The 26,257-nt window shown below is 50.5% G+C and overlaps 1 protein-coding gene across 2 annotated transcripts in view; it reads right to left on the bottom strand.

The window, feature by feature from the left end:
- Window positions 1-26,257, bottom strand: part of uba52 (ubiquitin A-52 residue ribosomal protein fusion product 1) — a 37,255-nt gene that overhangs the window by 2,350 nt on the left and 8,648 nt on the right. Inside the window, exons 1-4 of one of the 2 annotated variants that reach the window (XM_078198494.1) lie at window positions 3,319-3,429; window positions 3,066-3,173; window positions 313-399; window positions 34-136 (exon numbers count right to left, since the gene is read on the bottom strand). In XM_078198494.1, the coding sequence (XP_078054620.1) occupies window positions 34-136; window positions 313-399; window positions 3,066-3,168 (293 nt within the window). In that variant the 5' untranslated portion in view covers window positions 3,169-3,173; window positions 3,319-3,429. Of the gene's footprint in view, window positions 1-33; window positions 137-312; window positions 400-3,065; window positions 3,174-3,318; window positions 3,430-26,257 lie in introns of those variants that run through there. The other variant, XM_078198497.1, reaches the window with a different exon arrangement.

Genomic DNA, 26,257 nt, shown 5'->3' with positions numbered 1-26,257 from the left:
ACACTCCATTCTCTCTCCTCTGCTGCTACTTACTTGCGACAGATCATCTTGTCACAGTTGTATTTTTGAGCGAGGATTCGGAGGGAGGGGTCGAGGACACCACCCCTCAGACGTAACACCAGGTGGAGAGTCGACTCTGAATGGAAATTAAAACATCCAGCGCTCAGATAAAAAGCAAAACAACTTGGCCCACAGCTGATCACACTGCCTCCGAGGAGGGCAATAAACCCACCCACATACCATGCCACACAAACACTTGGATAACCCCCCCCACCCCACCAGATAGACGGCAAATACTCTGGGTGTACTGACCTTTCTGGATATTGTAGTCAGACAGGGTACGGCCATCCTCCAGCTGCTTCCCAGCGAAGATCAAACGTTGTTGATCCGGGGGGATCCCTGCACAAAGTCACAGGGTTAACAAACAAAAACACACCCCACAATAAACACCAGGATCACTAACAGGAGATTCTCCACAGCCCCCAGTTAGCAACAGGAGACCTTTCAAAACAAAATGGATTCTAGAGTCTGAAGGCAGCGCTGGCAGCCTCACTGCTGTGTGAACAGACCATTCTGGAATCACGCCTGAATGAGCTGGGTCTGTTCAGGACTCTGCCAAGGGAGTCAAGCTGCTTTATTGCACCTTTTCATCATTTTAAAGACCAGAATTATACCTCAAACACCCAAACTACAAACCCAGCTTTACACAATCTGTTCTCAATTTAACCCCTTTAAACCCAATACATGGTGGTGACGCTCTCAAACCCCCCCAGCCCGGCCGAGGCACACACGACCGAGTAGTCACCCTGGGTGGAGTCTGAGCACCGGGATCACCAACAGCAGCCAGCACACATTGCATGGAGCAACCAGGCCCTTCCGGGGGCCCAAACCCAACCACACCCGGCACACGACGCCCCCCCCCCTCCCCCACACTCCCCTCCCTGACCCCCCCCCCCCCCACACACACACACTCCCCTCCCTGACCCCCCCCCTCCACACACTCCCCTCCCTGACACCCCCCCCTCCACACACTCCCCTCCCTGACCCACCCCCCCCCTCCACACACTCCCCTCCCTGACCCACCCCCCCCCTCCACACACTCCCCTCCCTGACCCCCCCCCCCTCCACACACTCCCCTCCCTGACCCCCCCCCCCCTCCACACACTCCCCTCCCCCCCCCCTCCACACACTCCCCTCCCCCCCCCCTCCACACACTCCCCTCCCTGACCCCCCCCCTCCACACACTCCCCTCCCTGACCCCCCCCCCCTCCACACACTCCCCTCCCTGACCCCCCCCCCTCCACACACTCCCCTCCCTGACCCCCCCCCCCACACACTCCCCTCCCTGACCCCCCCCCTCCACACACTCCCCTCCCTGACCACCCCCCCCTTCCACACACTCCCCTCCCTGACCCCCCCCCTCCACACACTCCCCTCCCTGAGACCCCCCCCCCCTCCACACACTCCCCTCCCTGACCCCCCCCCCCTCCACACACTCCCCTCCCTGACCCCCCCCCTCCACACACTCCCCTCCCTGACCCCCCCCTCCACACACTCCCCTCCCTGACCCCCCCCCCCACACACTCCCCTCCCTGACCCCCCCCCCTCCACACACTCCCCTCCCTGACCCCCTCCCCTCCCTGACCCCCCCCCCTCCACACACTCCCCTCCCTGACCCCCCCCCTCCACACACTCCCCTCCCTGACCCCCCCCCCTCCACACACTCCCCTCCCTGACCCCCCCCCCTCCACACACTCCCCTCCCTGACCCCCCCCCCTCCACACACTCCCCTCCCTGACCCCCCCCCCTCCACACGCTCCCCTCCCTGACCCCCCCCCTCCACACGCTCCCCTCCCTGACCCCCCCCCCCTCCACACACTCCCCTCCCTGACCCCCCCCTCCACACACTCCCCTCCCTGACCCCCCCCCCTCCACACACTCCCCTCCCTGACCCCCCCCCTCCACACACTCCCCTCCCTGACCCCCCCCCCCTCCACACACTCCCTTCCCTGACCCCCCCCCTCCACACACTCCCCTCCCTGACCCCCCCCCCCTCCACACACTCCCCTCCCTGACCCCCCCCCCCTCCACACACTCCCCTCCCTGACCCCCCCCTCCACACACTCCCCTCCCTGACCCCCCCCCCTCCACACACTCCCCTCCCTGACCCCCCCCCCCTCCACACACTCCCCTCCCTGACCCCCCCCCCCTCCACACACTCCCCTCCCTGACCCCCCCCCTCCACACACTCCCCTCCCTGACCCCCCCCCCTCCACACACTCCCCTCCCTGACCCCCCCCCTCCACACACTCCCCTCCCTGACCCCCCCCCCTCCACACACTCCCCTCCCTGACCCCCCCCCTCCACACACTCCCCTCCCTGACCCCCCCCCTCCACACACTCCCCTCCCTGACCCCCCCCCCCTCCACACACTCCCCTCCCTGACCCCCCCCCCCTCCACACACTCCCCTCCCTGACCCCCCCCCTCCACACACTCCCCTCCCTGACCCCCCCCCTCCACACACTCCCCTCCCTGACCCCCCCCCCCTCCACACACTCCCCTCCCTGACCCCCCCCCCCTCCACACACTCCCCTCCCTGACCCCCCCCCCTCCACACACTCCCCTCCCTGACCCCCCCCCTCCACACACTCCCCTCCCTGACCCCCCCCCCTCCACACACTCCCCTCCCTGACCCCCCCCCCCTCCACACACTCCCCTCCCTGACCCCCCCCCCTCCACACACTCCCCTCCCTGACCCCCCCCCCTCCACACACTCCCCTCCCTGACCCCCCCCCCCTCCACACACTCCCCTCCCTGACCCCCCCCCCCTCCACACTCCCCTCCCTGACCCCCCCCCCTCCACACACTCCCCTCCCTGACCCCCCCCCCTCCACACACTCCCCTCCCTGACCCCCCCCCCACACACTCCCCTCCCTGACCCCCCCCCTCACACACTCCCCTCCCTGACCCCCCCCCTCCACACACTCCCCTCCCTGACCCCCCCCCTCCACACACTCCCCTCCCTGACCCCCCACACACCCCGAGACCCCCCACACTCCCTCACCCTCCTTGTCCTGGATTTTGGCCTTCACATTCTCGATGGTATCACTCGGTTCCACCTCCAAGGTGATGGTTTTCCCAGTCAGAGTTTTCACGAAAATCTGCATCTTGCCTGAAAGCAGAAAGAGTTTGAGAGTCAGAACTGGGATCACTCCCCCGCCCCTCCCCAGTCCGGCCTATCCTCCTCTCCCCCAGTCTCTCTCCCTCCCTCCCCCCTCTATCCCAGTCTCTATTCCCGGTTTTCCCGGTTTCCTCACCGGCCTCTCGCTGTTGCCGGTTTTTTCTCGAAACCGAAAAGGAAAATGGCCGCCGCCGGAACCGGAAATATAAGGGGCCGCACGCGGTATTGTTGCGTCACTTCCTGTCCCACCGCCATCTTTGACACTGGCGGAGCGGAAACTCTATCCGGGAACCTGGCGCGGCCCCGCCCCTTACTGGCAGCTGCGCATTGCTTCAGTGACACACCAAGCGGTGCTGGCAGTGTGAGTGTGAGGGTCAGTGTCTGGGTCTATGGGAGGGTCAGTGTCAATGTGAGGGTCAGTGTCTGGGTTAATGTGAGGGTCAGTGTCTGGGTCAATGTGAGGGTCAGTGTCTGTGTCAATGTGAGGGTCAGTGTCTGTGTCAATGTGAGGGTCAGTGTCTGGGTCAATGTAAGGGTCAGTGTCTGGGTCAATGTAAGGGTCAGTGTCTGGGTTAATGTGAGGGTCAGTGTCTGGGTTAATGTGAGGGTCAGTGTCTGGGTCAATGTAAGGGTCAGTGTCTGGGTCAATGTAAGGGTCAGTGTCTGGGTCAATGTAAGGGTCAGTGTCTGTGTCAATGTGAGGGTCAGTGTCTGGGTTAATGTGAGGGTCAGTGTCTGGGTCAATGTAAGGGTCAGTGTCTGGGTTAATGTGAGGGTCAGTGTCTGGGTCAATGTAAGGGTCAGTGTCTGGGTTAATGTGAGGGTCAGTGTCTGGGTCAATGTAAGGGTCAGTGTCTGGGTTAATGTGAGGGTCAGTGTCTGGGTCAGCCTCTGGGTCAATGTAAGGGTCAGTCTCATGGTCAGTCTCTGGGTCAATGTGAGGGTCAGTGTCTGGGTCAATGTGAGGGTCAGTGTCAATGTGAGGGTCAGTGTCTGGGTTAATGTGAGGGTCAGTGTCTGGGTCAATGTAAGGGTCAGTGTCTGGGTTAATGTGAGGGTCAGTGTCTGGGTCAATGTGAGGGTCAGTGTATGGGTCAATGTGAGGGTCAGTGTCTGGGTCAATGTAAGGGTCAGTGTCTGGGTTAATGTGAGGGTCAGTGTCTGTGTCAATGTGAAGGTCAGTCTCTGGGTCAGCCTCTGGGTCAATGTGAGGATCAGTGTCTGTGTCAATGTGAGGGTCAGTGTCTGGGTCAATGTGAGGGTCAGTGTCTGGGTCAATGTATGGGTCAGTGTCTGGATCAATGTGAGGGTCAGTGTCTGGGTCAATGTGAGGGTCAGTGTCTGGGTCAATGTATGGGTCAATAGGAGGGTCAGTGTCTGGGTCAATGTGAGTGTCAGTGTCTGCGTCAATGTGAGGGTCAGTCTCTGGGTCAGCCTCTGGGTCAATGTAAGGGTCAATGTGAGGGTCAGTCTCTGGGTCAATGTGAGGGTCAGTGTCCTGGGCTTGGGCAGGGAAAAACAATGTTCAAATATAACAATGACCAGGATAGAAACTGGAAGAGAAAATGGAATTCCGAGGCAAATACAGTTTAATGTGTAACTGTGAAAGATACATTTCACCTTAAAGGGGCAGCACGGTGGCACAGTGGCTAGCACTGCTGCCTCATAGCATCAGGGACCCGGGTTCGATTCCCAGCTTCGGTCACTGTCTGTGTGGAGTTTGCACATTCTCCCCGTGTCTGCGAGGGTTTCCTCCAGGTGCTCCAGTTTCCTCCCACAGTCCGAAAGACGTGCTGGTTAGGGTGCATTGGCCGTGCTAAATTCTCCCTCAGTGTAACCCGAACAGGCGCCAGAGTGTGGCGACTAGGGGATTTTCACAGTAACTTCATTGCAGTGTGAATGTAAGCCTACTTGTGTCTCTAATAATAATAATAAATAAATAACCTTCCTTCCATCATAAGGTCAGAAGTGGGGTAAGTAACATTCGTGCCACACAACTGCCAGCAATAACCATCTCCAACAGGAGAGAATCTAACCATCGCCGCTTGACATTCAATGGCATTACCGTCGCTGAATCCCCCACTATCAACATCCTGGGGGTTACTATTGAACTGAAACTGAACTGGACCAGCCGTATAAACACTGTGGCTACAAGAGCAGGACAGATACTGGGAATTTTGCTGTAAGTAACTCATCTCCTTTCTCCCCACAGCCTGTCCACCATCTACATCGACAAGGCACAAGTCAGGAGGTGTGATGGAATCCCCCCCACACCCCGGCTTGGATGGGTGCGGCTCCAACAACACTCAAGAAGCTCGACACCATCCAGGACTAAGCAGTCCGTTTGATTGTTACCCCTTCCACAAACATTCAATCCCTCCACCACCGATACACAGGGACAGTGTGTGTACCATCTACAAGATGCAAGAACTCACCAAGGTTCCTTAGGCAGCACTATCCAAGCCTGTAACCTCTACAGTGGTATTTTCACTCGACGAGTAGTTCAGAGAACCGGGATCATGCTCTGCCCGCATTCAAATCCCCCCACAGCAGATGGGGGAATTTGAATTCCACAAAACAATCTGGAATTAAAAGTCTAATGATGACCATGATGTTGTTGTTGATTGTTGTAAAAACCCATCTGGTTCCTTACCTGGTTTGGCGTACACATGACTCCAGATCCAAAGCGATCTAGTTGACTCTTAAATGTTCTCTGAATTGGTTGAGCAAGGCACTCAGTTCAAGGGCATTTAGAGATATGCAATAAATGACAGATTCAGCCACATTCCATGGTGCTGCTCCTGACATTGCCTTCCTGCACTCTCCATTCACCAGGATTGATTCCTTGTCTTGATATTAATAGTCGAGTGGGAGCCAGGAGCTTACAAATTATGGTTGTGGTTATAAAGAGTTCATAGGTGGTTTTTGCTCATTTAGGACATAGATGTGATGTGCCACGGACATTAGTCAGTCATGTGTTAGACTCTAGAGAGAGAGAAGTGCACTGAGGATCCGTGACGCTTCCAGCGTCTCGGACGACTATGTCTGCAGGAAGTGCACCCAATTGCAGCTCCTTACAGACCGCATGGATAGGTTGGAGCAGCAGCCGGATGCACTTAGGAACATGAAGGAGGCGGAAAGCGTCACAGATAGGAGCTTTAGAGACGTGGTCACACCCAAGGTGCAGGCAGATAGATGGGTGACCGTCAGAAGGGGCAGGCAGTCAGTGCAGGAATCCCCTGGGGTCATCTCCCTCTCTAACAAGTATACCATTTTGGATACTATTGGGGGGGGGATGGCCTATCAGGGGATAACAGCAGCAGCAGCCAGAGCAGTGATACCACGGCTGGCTCTGTTGTTAAGCAGGGAGGGACAAAGAGCACTAGAGCAATAGTTATAGGGGATTCTATAGTTAGGGGTGCAGATCTCTTCCGGGGCAGGTGGGACCTGTACAAGGAGGACGGGTTGTATCTAAACTGGAAGGGCCTAAATATTCTGGCCGGGACGTTTGCTAGTGTCACACGGGAGGATTTAAACTAGTTTGGCAGGGGGGTGGGAACCAAAGCAAAGGTGAATTAGCTGAAGGGGAACCAGAGAGTAGGGCCAGTAAGACTCAGAGAAACAGCAGGCAGGGTGGGATTGCTAATCAAAGAGGGTCAGGTGGGCTGAAGTGCATTTGTTTCAGTGCGAGAAGTGTAACAGGTAAGGCAGATGAACTTAGAGCTTGGATTAGTACTTGGAACTATGATGTTGTTGCCATTACAGAAACTTGGTTAAGGGAAGGACAGGATTGGCAGCTTAACATTCCAGGATATAGATGTTTCAGGCAGGATAGAGGGGGGTGTAAAAGGGGTGGGGGAGTTGCACTACTGGTTAAGGAGAATATCACAGCTGTACTCCGGGAGGACACCTCGGAGGGCTCATACAGCGAGCCAATATGGGTAGAGCTCAGGAATAGGAAAGGTGTAGTCACAATGTTGGGGGTTTACTATAGGCCACCCAACTGCCAGCAGGAGATAGAGGAACAGATATGTGGGAAGATTTAGGAAAAGTAAAAGTAACAGGGTTGTTGTGGTGGGAGATTTTAACTTCCCCTATATTGACTGGGACTCACTCAGTGCTAGGGGCGTGGATGGGATAGAGTTTGTAAGGAGCATCCAGGAGGGCTTCTTGAAACGCCATGTAGATAGTCCAACTAGGGAAGGGGCCATACTGGACCTGGTATTGGGGAATGAGTCCAGCCAGATGGTCGAAGTTTCAGTAGGGGAGCAGCTCGGGAACAGTGACCACAATTCAGTAAGCTCAAAGGTACTGATGGATAAAGATAAGTGTAGTCCTCAAGTTAAGGTGCTAAATTGGGGGAAGGTGAATTACAATATTAGGCAGGAACTTAAGAATGTAGATTGGGGGCAGATGTTTGAGGGCAAATCAACATCTGGCATGTGGGAGGCTTTCAAGTGTAAGTTGATAGGGATTCAGGACCGGCACATTCCTGTAAGGATGAAGGATAAGTATGGCAAGTTTTGGGAACCTTGGATAACGAGAGATATTGTGAGCCTAGTTAAAGAGAAAAAAGGAAGTATTTGTCAAGGCTCGGAGGCTGGGAACACACGAAGCAAGTGTGGAATACAAGGAAAGTAGAAAGAAACTTAAGCAAGGAGTAAGGAGGGTTAAAAGAGGTCATGAAAAAGCATTGGCCAGCAGGATTGAGGAAAATCCCAAGGCTTTTTACACATATATAAAGAGCCAGAGGGTAGCCAGGGAGAGGGTTGGCCCACTCACGGACACGGGAGGGAATCTATGCGTGGAGCCAGAGGAAATGGGCGAGGTATTAAATGAGTATTTTGCGTCAGTATTCACCAAAGAGAAGGACTTGGTGGATGATGAGGCTGGGGAAGGGTGTGCAGATAGTTTGAGTCATGTTGAGATCAAAAAGGAGGTACTGGGGTTCTTGAAAAACATTAAGGTAGACAAGTCCCCAGGGCCTGATGGGATATACCCCAGAATACTGAGAGAGGCAAGGGAGGAAATTGCTGGGGCCTTGAGAGAAATCTTTGTATTCTCACTGGCTACAGGGGAGGTCCCAGAGGATTGTAGAATAGCCAAGGTTGTTCCTTTGTTTAAGAAGGGTGGCAAGAATAATCCAGGTAATTACAGGCCAGTGAGCCTTACATCAGTGGTAGGGAAATTATTGGAGAGGATTCTTCGAGACAGGATTTACTTCCACTTGGAAATAAGTGGACGTATTAGCGAGAGGCAACATGGTTTTGTGAAGGGGAGGTCGCGTCTCACAAACTTGATCGAGTTTTTCGAGGAAGTGATGAAGATGATTGATGAGGGTAGGGCAGTGGATGTTGTCTACATGGACTTCAGTAAGGCCTTTGACAAGGTCCCCCATGGCAGACTGGTGCAGAAGGTGAAATCGCATGGGATCAGACGTGAGCTGGCAAGGTGGATACAAAACTGGCTTGGTCAAAGAAGACAGAGGGTAGCAGTGGAAGGATGCGTTTCTGAATGGAGGGCTGTGACAAGTGGTGTTCCTCAGGGATCAGTGCTGGGACCTTTGCTGTTTGTAATATATATAAATGATTTGGAGGAAAATGTAACTGGATGGATTAGTAAGTTTGCGGACGACACAAAGGTTGGTGGATTTGTGGATAGTGATGAGGACCATCAGAGGATACAGCAGGATATAGATCAGTTGGAGACTTGGGCGGAGGGATGGCAGATGGAGTTTAATCCGGACAAATGTGAGGTAATAAGAACATAAGAAATAGGAGCAGGAGTAGGCCATCTAGCCCCTCGAGCCTGCCCCGCCATTCAATAAGATCATGGCTGATCTGACGTGGATCAGTACCACTTACCCGCCTGATCCCCATAACATAATTCCCTTACCGATCAGGAATCCATCCATCCGCGCTTTAAACATATTCAGCGAGGTAGCCTCCACCACCTCAGTGGGCAGAGAATTCCAGAGATTCACCACCCTCTGGGAGAAGAAGTTCCTCCTCAACTCTGTCTTAAACCGACCCCCCTTTATTTTGAGGCTGTGTCCTCTAGTTTTAACTTCCTTACTTAGTGGAAAGAATCTCTCTGCCTCCACCCTATCCAGCCCCCGCATTATCTTATAAGCCTCCATAAGATCCCCCCTCATCCTTCTAAACTCCAACGAGTACAAACCCAATCTCCTCAGCCTTTCCTCATAATCCAAACCCCTCATCTCCGGTATCAACCTGGTGAACCTTCTCTGCACTCCCTCCAATGCCAATATATCCCTCCTCATATAAGGGGACCAATACTGCACACAGTATTCCAGCTGCGGCCTCACCAATGCCCTGTACAGGTGCATCAAGACATCCCTGCTTTTATATTCTATCCCCCTCGCGATATAGGCCAACATCCCATTTGCCTTCTTGATCACCTGTTGTACCTGCAGACTGGGCTTTTGCGTCTCATGCACAAGGACCCCCAGGTCCCTTTGCACGGTAGCATGTTTTAATTTGTTTCCATTGAGATAGTAATCCCATTTGTTATTATTTCCTCCAAAGTGTATAACCTCGCATTTATCAACGTTATACTCCATTTGCCATATCCTCGCCCACTCACTCAGCCTGTCCAAATCATTTGGAAGGTCTAATACAGATAGGAAATATACGGTAAATGGCAGAACCCTTAAGAGTATTGATAGGCAGAGGGACCCCACAACCCCACCAATCAGCCCCGCCCCCAGCAGGCCCCACCCCCTTGGTACTGTTGTATGCTCAATTGGCAGTACCAGGGTGCCCATGTCCGGAGGCACCCCCGCACCACCCGATGTTCTGGGGGCCCCCAATGGCTTCCCCTTCACTCCAGCGGGGTCGGGCCACTAGTCCCCCATCAGTGGGGAGCTAGTGTAATCCCCGCTGGAGTGAACCACTCTGGTGGGGGTGGGGGAGAGGCCAGCAGGCCCAGAGAATTCAGTCCCGGGCCCGCTTATAGCATGTAAATGCTAGCCCCGCCTATTTCCAGCGCTGGGAGATGCCAGCGGGGCACAAATACCCGCGGGAATCCTGCGAATCGCCCCCCCCCACACGATTCTCCCTGCCCGCTGCACTAAACAAAAACGCAGCGCGATGGGAGAATTGCCCCCTTTTCATGAATAGCCACGGGTGAGGTGCCTGAAGATTGGAGAGTGGCAAATGTTGTGCCTTTGGTTAAGAAGGGCTGCAGGGAAAAGCCTGGGAACTACAGGCCGGTGAGCCTCACATCTGTGGTGGGTAAATTGTTGGAAGGTATTTTGAGAGACAGGATCTACAGGCATTTAGAGATGCAAGGACTGATTAGGGACAGTCAGCATGGCTTTGTGAGTGGAAAATCATGTCTCACAAATTTGAGTTTTTTGAAGGGGTAACCAAGAAGGTAGATGAGGGCAGTGCAGTTGATGTTGTTACATGGACTTTAGCAAGGCCTTTGACAAGGTACCCCATGGTAGGTTAAATCTCATGGGATCCAGGGTAAGGTATCTAAATGGATACAAAATTGGCTTCTTGACAGAAGCCAGAGGGTGGTTGTAGAGAGTTGTTTTTCAAACTGGAGGCCTGTGACCACCCACAGAGACTCCGTAGACAATCCTTCCACGGCTTCCACCTTCTCTACAGCTGTGACACTATCCCTGATCAGCAGTGCCACTCCCCCCCCCCCCCTCTTTTGCCTCCCTCTCTGTCCTTTCTGAAACATCTGAAACCCGGCACCTGAAGTATCCAGTCCTGTCCCTGTCCCCAAGTCTCCGTAATGGCCACCACATCACACTAACAATATAAATTGTAAATAGTTGAGGCTTTAGCACTGATCCCTGTGACATATTGCCAACCCAAAAATTACCCATTTTTGCCTACTCTGTTTCCTGTTAGATAGCCAATCCTCGATCCATGTTACTCCCCACCATGAGATCTTATTTTTCACAGTAACCTCCAATGTGCCACCCTGTCAAACACTTTCTGGAAATCTAAGTACACCACATCTACCGGTTCCCCTTCAACCACATTATTGTTACATTCTCAAAGAACTCGAATAAATTAATCAAACACAATTCCACTTTCATAAAACCATGTTGATTCTGCCTGATTACACTGAGATTGTCTAAGTGCTGCTATGACCTCATTAATCACAGATTCCAGCGTTTTCCCCACCAAACCATTTTGATTTGATTTGATTTATTATTGTCACACGTATTAGTGTACAGTGAAAAGTATTGTTTCTTGTGCGCTATACAGACAAAGCATACCGTTCATAGAGAAGGAAAGGAGAGAGTGCAGAATGTAGTGTTACAGTCATAGCTAGGGTGTAGAGAAAGATCAACTCAATGCGAGGTAGGTCCAGTCAAAAATCTGATGGCAGCAGGAAAGAAGCTGTTTTTGAGTCAGTTGGCATGTGACCTCAGACCTTTGTATCTTTTTCCCGACGGGAGAAGGTGGAAGAGAGTATGTTTGCAGTGCGTGGGGTCCTTAATTATGCTGGCTGCTTTGCCGAGGCAGCGGGAAGTGTAGACAGAGTCAATGGATGGGAGGCTGCTTTGTGTGATAGATTGGACTACATTCACAACCTTTTTGTAGTTCCTTGCGATCTTGGGCAGAGCAGGAGCCCATACCAAGCTGTGATACAACCAGAAAGAATGCTTTCTATGATGCACCTGTAAAGGTTGGTGAGAGTCGTAGCTGACATGCCAAATTTCCTTTGTCTTCTGAGAAAGTAGAGACATTGGGGGGCTTTCTTAACTATAGTGTCGGCATGGGGGGACCAGGACAGGTTGTTGGTGATCTGGAGACCTAAAAACTTGAAGTGTTGGCAGCCATTTTGAAAAGTTCATGATGTGGCAGAACCCAGCAGGGGGCGCTCCAGCGCAGCAACACTGACCAAGCGTTTGTGCAAATCCAACAACTTTAAATGAGGCAAAAGACAAGAAAATATTTCTGAAACACACCCTATCCTGGAAATGGGAAAGCAACATAAAGATGAAATGACGAATTTCCCAAGGCAAGTTGATAGTTTTAGTCCAGACAATAGGTCAGTTACAGTGCCGGTCCCAGGCTTCAATACTGGAGCTGCTGGTAATTTCCCGACTGATAATCCCGACCGATGACCCTTCACCCATCAGATCATTCGGTCCTGGAGGTACGGATCTTCCGATTAAAGGCAGGATTATTGCTCCTCTTCATTACAAAGATGGTTGATTCTCTGTGTCACCCACAATCGACATCCGTGTGTGGTGAACCACTGTTACTACATGTATGTGCCTGGACACACCCATGCTGCACCTGGCCCGAGACTCCTCCCTTTCCACCTGAGACTCCTCCCTTTCCACCCAGAGTCGGGTGTAAAGGTGATGGTTCCTCCTCCTCGCCTCAGTCTAGACCAGGTCAGCTACAAGGGTATGCTCCTGTTCTCTGTGAATAAAAGCCTATTAGTTTCTCTCGCTCACTGGAGTCTTCGTGTTGTAATTGATAGTGCATCACCGTGCTTACTGAGCAGCAATGTTGGAATATTACTAAAAAACAAATGACGTTCATCATTTGAACGACTCACTGGCTGGAACTTTACTGCCCCGCCCGCCACGGGAATCGGAGGGGGCGAGGGGGCGGACCATAGAAAGGTCCGTTGACCTCAGGTGGGATTTTCCAGTTTCGGGCCGAGCGAGGCCGGAGAATCCCGCCCACTGCCTTTCATGCAACAAACTTCAACCTTGCCCTTTGACCCCATGGGCGGTCAGAGGCTGAGGGAGTTAATACCCTCAGCAGCGAGTTTCTTTCTTTCAACGAGGCACCATCCACGAGGCCTCAGCTGGAGATTGAGGTTCTGAATCTCTCAGGCCTTTATGAGGTAAGGCCAGAGGTGGCGGATACTGAAGACATTGTGGCCAACGCTGATCATTCCCATGAAGTCCTGCTGGACCTCAACTCACTGCCCCTGGAAAATGATGAGAAGAAAACTCTTGCGAGACTGAGTGGTCTCTTGGGCGATGAGGTCATCAAGAAGAATGAATCTTTCCAGTTGGAGGATGCATCTTATGAAGAGTCTCTTGTCGTTTTAGAGGGAGTCAGTTGTGTTTCCAAGGGCTCAGCACCAATCAAACCTTCGTTCCATGGAACCAACCAATGCGTTACCTTGTTTACCTCACGATGCCACTGAAGACTCTTCCAGAGAGAATGCTTTGCCTGAGTCTTTGTCACAATCCATAAAGGACGACACAGCCGAAGAGCTGGGCTCTTCCCAGAGTGTAAGTTAATTAACCCCATTCTCCAATCCCAGCTGAATATCTTCTCTCCAGAGTTGGAGGTCACCACAGAAACTGCAGCGGAATCTTATACAGCAATCCCGTTCCCGAGTGGACTGCTTATCGGAAATTAGTCTCATTACAGAAGATGAGGCTGTCTTGTCTCTATGTCGTCAGCAACTCTTTGCATTGCCCAGAATGGCCAACCTCTGACAGGAAGAAGTCTGACTTTCTTCCCACTGCCTACAGAAAGCAGCGTCTCCTCCTGAAATATCAACAAGAAATCATCGCTGCTTCTTTTCCTCACCGTCTCACAGGAAGTTGATCATTTTTTTCCTGCATCGTTTCATTTAATTGAAGCCTCAGATCTTCAATAACTTTTCGGTCATCGATACAGCAGGTGGATGATAACCTCCTGGGAAGATTTTCACAGCTTTAATGATCAACCCTGACGCTCTTTCCCTCATCCTTCGAGGGAGTAACAAGTTTGTCAGAGTGTCCCGATGTCTTCGCTTCTGTCCCCAGAGAGACCAAAGATCAGTTCTCTTCAGTCTTCTCTTTTGGATCAGTTTTTTGATAAAAATCCCTCACCGTCCCTATGGTTCAGTCTGCAACCTCTGCTTCCCCGAAATGCTGATAAATTGCTGTCTTATTCAGCAGATGTCGACCAGATCCAGAATCCTCATCTTTTCACATTTGCCCTCAGGGTCAAGAATACTGAGCGGTGATTGAATCCCTTGGGACTGCGTCTTGAGGAGGAAAAAGAGTTGGAGTTGGGTAGAATCTGTCGTCGTGAAGAGGAAGTTACAGAAACGTAACGCAAATAAAGATATCATTTCATCTTATTGTTAAAAATGGAATTGCCTCTTCTGTAACTGTTTGGATATAGGACTAATGTTAAGCAGATACCAGAATGTGCCTATCATCACAAAACAAACCATCTCTCACATCTGGGGCAGAACCTTCCAGTCCCGCCCACCACAGGAATCGTAGCGAGCTGGGAGAGTGTGGACTGTGCAAAGGTCTGTTAACCTCGGGCGGGATTTTCCGGTTTTGGGGCAAGCGCAGTGGAAAATCCCACCCTGGAGTCCAGACAGAAGGATCTCCCCTCCAACTCGATTTTCAAGTTTGCTGATGACACCACCGTAGTGGGTCGGATCTCAAACAATGATGAGACAGAGTACAGGAATGAGATAGAGAATCTGGTGAACTGGTGCGGCAACAATAATCTCTCCCTCAATGTCAACAAAACGAAGGAGATTGTCATCGACTTCAGGAAGCGTAAAGGAGAACATGCCCCTGTCTACATCAATGGGGATGAAGTAGAAAGGGTCGAGAGCGTCACATTTTTAGATGTCCAGATCACCAACAACCTGCCCTGGTCCCCCCATGCCGACACTTAAGAAAGCCCACCAACGCCTCTACTTTCTCAAAAGATTAAGGAAATTTGGCACGTCAGCTACAACTCTCACCAACTTTTACAGATGCCCCATAGAAAGCATTCTTTCTGGTTGTATCACAGCTTGGTATGGGCTCCTGCCCTGCCCAAGACCGCAAGGAGCAACAAAAGGTCGTGAATGTAGCCCAATTCATCACGCAAACCAGCCTCCCATCCATTGACTCTGTCTACACTTCCCGCAGCCTCGGAAAAACAGCCAGCATAACTAAAGACCCCACGTTCCCCGGGTATTCTCTCTTCCACCTTCTTCCATCGGGAAAAAGATACAAAAGTCTGAGGACACGTACCAACCGACTCAAGAACAGCTTCTTCCCTGCTGCCATCAGACTTTTGAATGGACCTACCTTGCATTAAGTTGATCTTTCTCTACACCCTAGCTATGACTGTAACACTACATTCTGCACTCTCTCCTTTCGTTCTCTATGAACAGTATGCTTTGTCTGTATAGCGCGCAAGAAGCAATACTTTTCACTGTATACTAATACATGTGACAATAATAAATCAAATCAAATCAAAATGGTTGTCTACATGGAGTTCCAGTTGTGAGTTGCTAGGTCTGTTTGAAATGGATCTCATTTAACACGGTGGGTGTGTCACACAAGCACTGAGTGTGCTGCACTGTCGGAGGGGCCATTCTTCTGGTGAAATTTTAAACCAAGAGCCAGTCTGTCTGTTCAGTTGCAAGTTGCAGATCTCATTAAACAGTAAAAGGTCAGGAAGTGACAGTGAAATTTACCCCTGCTAGCGTTGTTGAAAATAGATATCCTGGTCATTAGGGTTTCGAGGACCTTACCGAGGCGGGATGTTTGTGGGTCACAGTTACAGTGTACTCGGGGGGAGGGCGGGGGGAGGGGGAGGGGGTAACCCTACTACCGAGAAAGGCAGGAGTTATAGAATGAATTCTTTTCCGGGTCGTCCACACTTGCCTTTGAGCATATTCCTTGTACACAGTTGTGGGGCGGCACATAGAACATAGAACAGTACAGCACAGAACAGGCCCTTCGGCCCTCGATGTTGTGCCGAGCTTTGTCCGAAACCAAGATCAAGCTATCCCACTCCCTATCATTCTGGTGTGCTCCATGTGCCTATCCAATAACCGCTTGAAAGTTCCTAAAGTGTCTGACTCCACTATCACAGTGGTCAGCACTGCTGCGTCTCAGCGCCAGGGGACCCGAGTTCGATTCCCGGCTTGGGTCACTGTCTGTGTGGAGTCTGCACATTCTCCCCGTGTCTGCGTGGGTTTCCTCCGGGTGCTCCGGTTTCCTCCCGCACTCCAAAGATGTGCGGGTTAGGTGGATTGGCCATGCTAAATTGCCCCTTAGCGTCAGGGGGATTAGCAGGGTAAATACGTGGGGTTATGGGGATAGGGCCTTTGTGGGATTGTGGTCGGTGCAGACTCGATGGGCCGAATGGTCTCCTCCTGCACTGTAGGATTCTATGATTCCCTGGATTAGTGGGAAGGAGGTTGTGGTTCTCCGAGCCCGAGCACATGCCCAGAATCCCCTTTAAATCATTGCCTTGTCAGTGTTGTGATCAAGGTGTCACAGTGCAAGCTCTGCATCTCCTCGCTGCACCTGCACCAGTTTGCACGGATCTGGTCGAACCTGTCGACGCACAGGGCAATCCCAAAGGAGCCAATCCAGGCCTTGGAGCCAATGAAATTTGAGAGTTTGCCACCAGCCTTTCCACCGGCGCCACCGGAGCCTCTCGGAGCGAGGCCGTTCGGAGAGGGTCCGCATCACCCGGCACCCCTTGCCACAGTCACAGTAAGAAGCCTCACAACACCAGGTTAAAGTCCAACAGGTTTATTTGGTAGCACGAGCTTTCGGAGCGCTGCTCCTTCATCAGGTGAGTGGGAGTTCTGCTCACAAACAGGGCATATAAAGACACAAATTCAATTTACAAAATAATGGTTGGAATGCGAGTCTTTACAGGTAATCAAGTCTTAAACATACAGACAATGTGAGTGGAGAGAGGGTTAAGCACAGGTTAAAGAGATGTGTATTGTCTCCAGACAGGACAGTTAGTGAGATTTTGCAAGCCCAGAGAAGTTGTGGGGGTTACAGATAGTGTGACATGAACCCAAGATCCCGGTTTAGGCCGTCCTCATGTGTGCGGAACTTGGCTATCAGTTTCTGCTCAGCGACTGCGCTGTCGTGTGTCGTGAAGGCCGCCTTGGAGAACACGTACCCGAAGATCAGAGGCTGAATGCCCGTGACCGCTGAAGTGTTCTGATGAAGGAGCAGCCCTCTGAAAGCTTGTGCTACCAAATAAACCTGTTGGACTTTAAGCTGGTGTTGTGAGACTTCTTACTGTGCTTACCCCAGTCCAACGCCGACATCTCCACATCATCACAGTCACTCTGACATCGCAGCCCTGATGCCAATGGGGATAATCGCCCCGGAGCAGGGACCAGAGGATATCAGACTCCGACTCAGGGAGGGGATGGACAGAGTGGGCGACCCTCACCAAGTCCATTGGCCCTCAAGCAGATCAACTTCACTCGTGAATCAGACCCTGGTGGGAGCAGCAATTGTGGTGGATTTTTCACCGGGAGCTGTGGGAGGAGTCCCTGATTCCCACGGAGACTCAGCACGATGGGATCAATGGAATGTTAAAGGCAAAGTGCACACTCTGCACCAACTGCTGTGAAATGTTTGGAGCCTATTGAGGATGTGAATGATGCTACACAAATGAAGCTTCATTTTCATTTCACATCCTCCAGCAGGTGGCGACCACAGTCATTTCGGCATCTCAGATGCAGTCACATCACCTGAACATGTATTAAAGGGGCAGTGTCGCTGTTTTAAAGGGGCAGTGTCTTGTATTAAAGGGGCAGTGTCCTGTATTAAAGGGGCAGTGCCGTTGTGTTAAAGGGGCAGTGTCGCTGTGTTAAAGGGGCAGTGTGGCTGTGTTAAAAGGGCAATGTCCTGTATTAAAGGGACAGTACCACTGTATTAAGGGGGCAGTGTCACTGTATTAAAGGGGCAGTGCGGCTGTATTAAAGGGGCAGTGTCACTGTATAAAAGGGGTATTGTCACTGTATTAAAGGGGCAGTGTCACTATTAAAGGGGCAGTGTCGCTGTATTAAAGGGGCAGTGTTGCTGTATTAAAGGGGCAGTGTCATAAGAACATAAGAACATAAGAAATAGGAGCAGGAGTAGGCCATCTAGCCCCTCGAGCCTGCCCCGCCATTCAATAAGATCATGGCTGATCTGAAGTGGATCAATTCCATTTACCCTATAACCCCTAATTCCCTTACCGATCAGGAATCCATCTATCCGTGATTTAAACATATTCAACGAGGTAGCCTCCACCACTTCAGTGGGCAGAGAATTCCAGAGATTCACCACCCTCTGAGAGAAGAAGTTCCTCCTCAACTCTGTCCTAAACTGACCCCCCTTTATTTTGAGGCTGTGCCCTCTAGTTCTAGCTTCCTTTCTAAGTGGAAAGAATCTCTCCATCTCTACCCTATCCAGCCTCTTCATTATCTTGTAGGTCTCTATAAGATCCCCCCTTAGCCTTCTAAATTCCAATGAATACAAACCCAATCTGCTCAGTCTCTCCTCATAATCAACACCCCTCACCTCTGGTATCAACCTGGTGAACCTTCTCTGCACTCCCTCCAAGGCCAATATATCCTTCCGCAAATAAGGGGACCAATACTGCACACAGTATTCCAGCTGCGGCCTCACCAATGCCCTGTACAGATGCAGCAAGACATCTCTGCTTTTATATTCTATCCCCCTTGCAATATAGGCCAACATCCCATTTGCCTTCTTGATCACCTGTTGCACCTGCAGACTGGGCTTTTGCGTCTCATGCACAAGGACCCCCAGGTCCCTCTGCACAGCAGCATGTTGTAATTTCTTTCCATTTAGATAATAATCCAATTTGCTATTATTTCTTCCAAAGTGAATAACCTCGCATTTGTTAACATTATACTCCATCTGCCAGATCCTCGCCCACTCACTCAGCCTGTCCAAATCTCTCTGCAGACCTACGCCCTCCACACGATTCACTTTTCCACTTATCTTTGTGTCGTCTGCAAACTTTGTTACCCTACAATCAGTCCCCTCCTCCAGGTCGTCTATATAAATGGTAAATAGTTGAGGCCCCAGTACCGATCCCTGCGGCACGCCACTAGTTACCATCTGCCAACCAGAAAAGCACCCATTTATTCCAACTCTCTGCTTCCTATCGGATAGCCAATCCCCAATCCACGCTAACACCCTACCCCCAACTCCATGTGACCCAATCTTCTTCAGCAACCTTTTGTGAGGCACCTTATCAAACGCCTTTTGGAAATCCAAAAACACCGCATCCACCGGTTCCCCTCCATCAACCGCACTAGTCACATCTTCATAAAAATCCAACAAGTTCGTCAAGCACGACTTTCCCCTCATGAATCCATGCCGTGTCTGCTTAATCGAACCATTCTTATCCAGATGGCCTGCTATTTCTTCTTTAGTGATGCATTCCAGCATTTTCCCAACTACAGACGTTAAGCTAACCGGCCTGTAGTTACCCGCCTTTTGTCTATTTCCTTTTTTAAACAGCGGCGTAACATTAGCCGTTTTCCAATCCGCCGGCACTACCCCAGAATCCAACAAATTTTGATAAATAACCACTAACGCATCCGCTATTACCTCTGACATTTCTTTCAATACCCTGGGATGCATTCCATCCGGGCCCGGGGACTTGTCCACCTTCAGTCCCGTTAGTCTACCAAGCACTGCCTCCCTGGTAACATTAATTGTATTGAGTACCTCTCCTCCTACCAACACTCGATCGTTAATATTCGGTACACTATTTGTGTCTTCCACCGTGAAGACCAACACAAAAAACTTATTTAAAGTTTCAGCCATTTCCTCATTTCCCATTATTAAATCCCCCCTCTCGTCCTCCAAGGGTCCAACATTCACTCTTGCCACTCTATTTCTTTTTATATATTTGTAAAAGCTTTTACTATCATTTTTTATATTTAGAGCTAGCCTAGCTTCATAATCTATCTTTCCTTTCTTTATCGCTTTCTTAGTCGTTCTTTGTTGTTTCTTAAAGTTTTCCCAATCTTCCGATTCTCCACTATTTTTGGCCACTCTGTATGCATCGGTCTTTAATTTAATACTCTCCTTAATTTCCTTCGTTATCCACGGCTGGCTATCCCTTTTCTTACAGTCCTTCTTTATCACCGGAATATATTGTTGCTGAGTACTGAAAAGGATCTCCTTAAAAATCCTCCACTGTTCCTCAGCTGTCCTACCTACCAGTCTGCTCTCCCAGTCCACCTTAGCCAATTCAGCCCTCATCCTATCGTACTTCCCTCTGTTCAAACAGAGGACATTGGTATGAGACCCTACTTTCTCCTCTTCCATTTGTATCAGAAATTCGACCATATTGTGATCACTTGACCCAAGAAGGTCCTTCACAAGAACATCCTTAATTCTACCTACCTCGTTACACATTACCAGATCTAAGATAACTCGTTCCCTCGTCGGTTCTGTAACATACTGTTCAAGGTAACTATCCCGACAGCATTCTAAGAACTCTTCCTCCATCCCACCCCTTCCAACTTGAGTCAGCCAATCAATATGCAGGTTGAAGTCCCCCATGATTATTGCCGTTCTGTTTTTGCACGCATCCATTATTTGCTTGTTTATAGCCCTCCCCACCTCAACATTATTATTTGGGGGCCTATAGACCACGCCTACGAGTGTCTTTCTCCCCCTACTATTCCTTACCTCTACCCATAACGATTCCACGTTTTGCTCCTTAAAGCCTATGTCATCCCTAACTACTACCCTGATATTATCTTTTATTAACAGAGTTACCCCACCACCTTTTCCTTCCTGTCTATTCTTCCTAAATGCCTGATACCCCTGGATATTCATCTCCCAGCCCTGGTCTCCGTGCAGCCACGTTTCTGTAATGGCCACTAGATCATACCCATTTGTGCTGATTTGCACCATCAGCTCATTAACTTTGTTCCGAATGCTTCTTGCATTCAGGCAAAGTGTCTTTATTCCAGCTTTTATCTGGACCCGATTTGATGAAACGCTATCAACCTCTCCCTCGCCCTCTACTCCTTTAACTACTTGAATGCCCTCATTCACTTGCACTCGCTCCCTCTCCTCTACCATTGATTTCGTAATTCCTCTTACCTCTGCACCCTCCCCCCCATAAATTAGTTTAAAGCCCTATCTACAGCCCTAGTGATACGATTCGCTAGGACTCTGGTCCCAGCACGGTTCAAACGGAGACCATCCCATCTATACAGGTCCCATCTGCCCAAATACTGGTGCCAATGCCCCATGAATTCGAACCCATTCCTCCCACATCAATCCTTGAGCCACGCATTCATCTCCTTAATCCTATTAACCCTGCGCCAATTTGCGCGTGGCTCAGGTAGTAATCCAGAGATGACCACCTTGTTGGTTCTGCTTTTTAATTTGTTCCCCAGCTCTTCGTACTCCCTCTGTAGATCCTTAGTTCCTGTTTTGTCTATGTCATTGGCACCTACGTGGACCACGACAACTGGATTTTCACCCTCCCACTCCAGATTCCTCTGCAGCCCAGATGATACATCCTGGACCCGAGCACCAGGCAGGCAACACAACCTACGGTATTGCTTCTCCTGGTCACAGAGAACAGTGTCTATGCCCTTCACTATCCCCAATTACTACTACATTTCTCTTTGATTTCTCCGTTGTAGCAGCACCCTGCACCCTGGTACTGCCGACAGTTTGCTCGTCCTTCTCGCAGTCATTTTTCCCCATCTACACTGGTGGCAAGAACCTCAAATACCTCCCGCAAACTACTTCCTTTCTTCCCCCCTCTGCCCGCATTCTTCCCCCCACTGCCCGCCTCACCCGCAGCCACTCCCTGTTGTCCCTGACCCCCAGCTAAGTTAGTCAGTCTAAGGGGCGTGACTTTCTCTTTATACTCATTATCCAGATAGCTCTCCCCTTCCCTGATAAGCCTCAGTGTCTGTAGCTCAGAGTCCAGTTCATCTATCTTGAGCTGGAGATCCTCCAGCAACCAGCACTTACTGCAGACATGGTCCCTGGGGTCCACCTTGGGGTCCACTTGCTCCCACATCATGCAGAAACAGCACATTACATATCCCTCCATACTCCCAGTTGGTGTAATTTAAAAGTGAAACCCTACCCTGCCTCTGCCTGTCCTCGCCGAAGCCCTGTGAGCGAAAGCCAGTTCACACTCTACTGTATTAAAGGGGCAGTGTCGCTGTATTAAAGGGGCAGTGTCAGTGTATTAAAGGGGCAGTGTCGGTGTATTAAAGGGACAGTGTCGCTTATTAGAGAGGCACTGTCACTATTAAAGGGACAGTGTGGCTGTATTAAAGGGACAGAATCTGGCTTCTGTCATCAACACCAGGTTAAAGTCCAACAGGTTTATTTGGTAGCAAAAGCCACCACTGTGTTTACCCCAGTCCAACGCCGGCATTCTGTCATCAAGCCAGTTTTGTATCCATTTGGCTACCTCACCCTGGATCCCGTGAGATTTAACCTTGTGCAACAACCTACCATGCGGTACCTTGTCAAAGGCCTTGTCCATGTAGACAACATCAACTGCACTGTCCACATCTACCTTCTTGGTTACCCCTTCAAAAAACTCAATCAAATTTGTCAAACATAATTTTCCACTCACAAAGCCATTCTGACTGTCCCCAATCAGTCCTTGCGTCTCTAAATGCCTGTAGATCCTGTTTCTCAAAATACCTTCTAACAACTTACCCACCAAGATGTGAGGCTCACTGGCCTGTAGTTCCAAGGCTTTTCCCTGCAGCCCTTCTTAAACAAAGGCACAACATTTGCCAGTCTCAAACAAAACAAACAAAGAACAATACAGCACAGGAACAGGCCCTTCGGCCCTCCAAGCCCGCGCCGCTCCCTGGTCCAAACTCGACCATTCTTTTGTATCCCTCCATTCCCACTCCGTTCATATGGCTATCTAGATAAGTCTTAAATGCTCCCAGTGTGTCCGCCTCCACCACCTTGCCCGGCAGCGCATTCCAGGCCCCCACCACCCTCTGTGTAAAATACTTCCTTCTGATATCCGTGTTAAACCTCCCCCCCCCTCACCTTGAACGTATGACCCCTTGTGAACGTCACCACCGATCTGGGAAAAAGCTTCCCACCGTTCACCCTATCTATGCCTTTCATAATTTTATACACCTCTATTAGGTCACCCCTCATCCTCCGTCTTTCCAGTGAGAACAACCCCAGTTTACCCAATCTCTCCTCATAACTAAGCCCTTCCATACCAGGCAACATCCTGGTAAACCTCCTCTGCACTCTCTCTAAAGCCTCCACCTCCTTCTGGTAGTGTGGCGACCAGAACTGGACGCAGTATTCCAAATGCGGCCGAACCAACGATCCATACAAGTGCAACATCAGACCCCAACTTTTATACTCTATGCCCCGTCCTATAAAGGCAAGCATGCCATATGCCTTATTCACCACCTTCTCCACCTGTGACGTCACCTTCAAGGATCTGTGGACTTGCACACCCAGGTCCCTCTGCGTATCTGCACCCTTTATGGTTCTGCCATTTATCATATAGCTCCAGTATTCATGTACTTGTCAAGACGCCCCTTAAAAGTCACTACCGTATCTGCTTCCACTACCTCCCCCAGCAACGAGTTCCAGGCACCCACTACTCTGTGTAAAAACTCAACAAATTTCTCTCCATCCAACTCTCTAATACTATAGCTGTCCCAGTCAATGTTGGAAAAGTTAAAATCCCTGACTATTACCACCCAATTTTTTTGGAGTTTTCTATAATCTCCTTACATATTTGCTCCTCAATTTCCCACTGACTATTTGGGGGCCTATAGTACAACCCTATCAAAGTGAATTCTCCCTTCTTATTTCTCAGTTCTACCCATATAGACTCAGTGGCCGAACCCTCGGATATATCCCCCCTCAGTACGGCCGTGATGTCTTCCCTAATCAAAAGTGCAACTCCCCCTCCTCTCTTACGTCCTGTTCTATCTTTCCTATAGCATCTGTACCCTGGAACATTGAGCTGCCAGTCCTGTCCCTCCCTTAGCCATGTTTCAGTCATTGCTATAATATCCCAGTCCCACATACCCATCAATGTCCTGAGTTCATCTGCCTTGCCCGTCAGGCCTCTTGCATTGAAATAAATGCAGTTTGATCTGGACTTCCCTTGCTCTCTGTCTGCTTTTGCCTGATCTGTCTGGTGCTAGGATTACTGACACTGCCTTTTTCCTCGGATGGTGTTGGCTAGCACGAGGGGACATAGCTTTAAATTGAGGGGTGAGAGATATAGGACAGATGTTAGAGGTAGGTTCTTTACTCAGAGAGTGGTAAGGGCGTGGAATGCCCTGCCTGCAGCAGTGGTGGACTCGTCAACGTTGAGAGCGTTCAAGTGGTTATTGGATAAACATATGGATGATATTGGAATAGTGTAGATTAGAGGGGCTTTAGATTGGTACCACTGGTCGGCGCAACATCGAGGGCCGAAGGGCCTGTACTGCGCTGTAATGTTCTATGTTCTATGTTCTATGTTCTACTTAATGTGCTCTCTTTAACTTCTGTGCTGTCCCCAACCTTCTCTTCTGTCTCCCCACTGCTTTGGGTCCCACCCTCCCCCCACCCCTCCACCCCCTGCCAAACTAGTTTAAACCCTCCCGAGTGGCTCTAGCAAATCTCCCTGCCAGGATGTTAGTCCCCCTCCAGTTCATGTGTCACCCATCCCTCTTGAACAGGTCACCCCTTCCCCAGAAGAAATCCCAATGATCCACAAATCTAAATCTCTGCCCCCTGCACCAGTTCTCATTCATCTGCCTAATCTTCCTATTCCTACTCTCACTAGCACGTGGAACCGGCAGTAATCCAGAAATTACTACCTTCGAGGATCTGCTCTTTAGCCTTCTGCCTAACTCTCTATATTCACATTTCAGGACCTCATCCTTTTTCCTACCTATGTCGTTGGTACCAATATGTACAACGACCTCTGGCTGCTCCCCCTCCCCCTTAAGAATGTCCTGCAATCGCTCAGAGACGTCCTTGACCCTGGCACCAGGGAGGCAACACACCATCCTGGAGTCTCGATTGCGGCCACAGAAACGCCTGTCTGTGCCTCTAACTAGCGAGTCCCCTATTACTACTGCTCGCTTGCTCTTTGCCCAACCCTGTCCCACAGCAGAACCAGCTGTGGTGCCACAGGCCTGGCTGCTGCTGGTATTTTCCCATGAGAGGCCTCAGGAGAGGGTGCAAGTCCAGTATGTTCCCTCTCGGGTGATAGGTAGGAGTAGCAAGCTCAGAGAACCATGGATGACCAGAGATATTCAGGATACAATGAGAAGAAAAAGAAAGGCTTTTAAGAAGTACAAGGGGAGCAAGTTAGTGGAAGCATTAGTGAGGTTTAGAAAGTACAGGATGGAGCTTAAGAAATCAATTAGGAAAGCAAAGAGGGGATGTGAGAGCTCTGGCTGGTAAAAGTGGGGAAAATCCCAAGATAATCTATCAGTATATCACTGGGAAGAGGATAACCAGGGAAAGAGGAGGGCCCATTAGGGACCAAGGGGGCAATCTGTGGGTGGAGCCAGAGGACATTGGTAGAGTGTTGAGTGAATACTTCACATCCGTCTTCACCCAAGAGAATGAGGACGATGGTGTGGAATTCAGGGACAGAGACTGTGAGGTTCTTGAGCAAATTGACATCGGGAAGGACAAGGTATTGGAGGTGTTGGCAGCCTTAAACGTGGATAAATCTCCAGGTCCGGATGAATTGTGTCCCAGGTTGCTGTGGGAGGCAAGGGAGGAGATAGCAGGGCCTCTGACCCAAATTTTCAATTCCCCTCTGGCCACTGGGGAGATGCCAGACGACTGGAGAACAGCTAATGTGGTTCCGCTACTTAAGCAGGGTTGTAGAGATAATAAGAAGTTTAACAACACCAGGTTAAAGTCCAACAGGTTTATTTGGTAGCAAAAGCCACACAAGCTTTCGAGGCTCTGAGCCCCTTCTTCACCTGAAGAAGGGGCTCAGAGCCTCGAAAGCTTGTGTGGCTTTTGCTACCAAATAAACCTGTTGGACTTTAACCTGGTGTTGTTAAATTTCTTACTGTGTTTACCCCAGTCCAACGCCGGCATCTCCACATCATGACTTGTAGAGATAAACCAGGGAACTACAGACCAGTGAGTCTCATATCAGTGGCAGGGAAACTATTAGAGAAACTTCTGAAGGAGAGCATCTATCTCCACTTGGAGAGGCAAAGCTTGATCAGGGAGAGTCAGCATGGCTTCATCAGAGGGAGGTCATGCCTAACAAATTTGATTGAATTTTTTGAGGAGGTGACCAGGTGTGTAGACGAGGATA

The sequence above is a fragment of the Mustelus asterias genome, chromosome 26 (genome assembly GCF_964213995.1).
Source record: "Mustelus asterias chromosome 26, sMusAst1.hap1.1, whole genome shotgun sequence".
NCBI lineage: Eukaryota > Metazoa > Chordata > Chondrichthyes > Carcharhiniformes > Triakidae > Mustelus > Mustelus asterias.
This window is presented reverse-complemented; position numbering and strand designations above follow the sequence as displayed.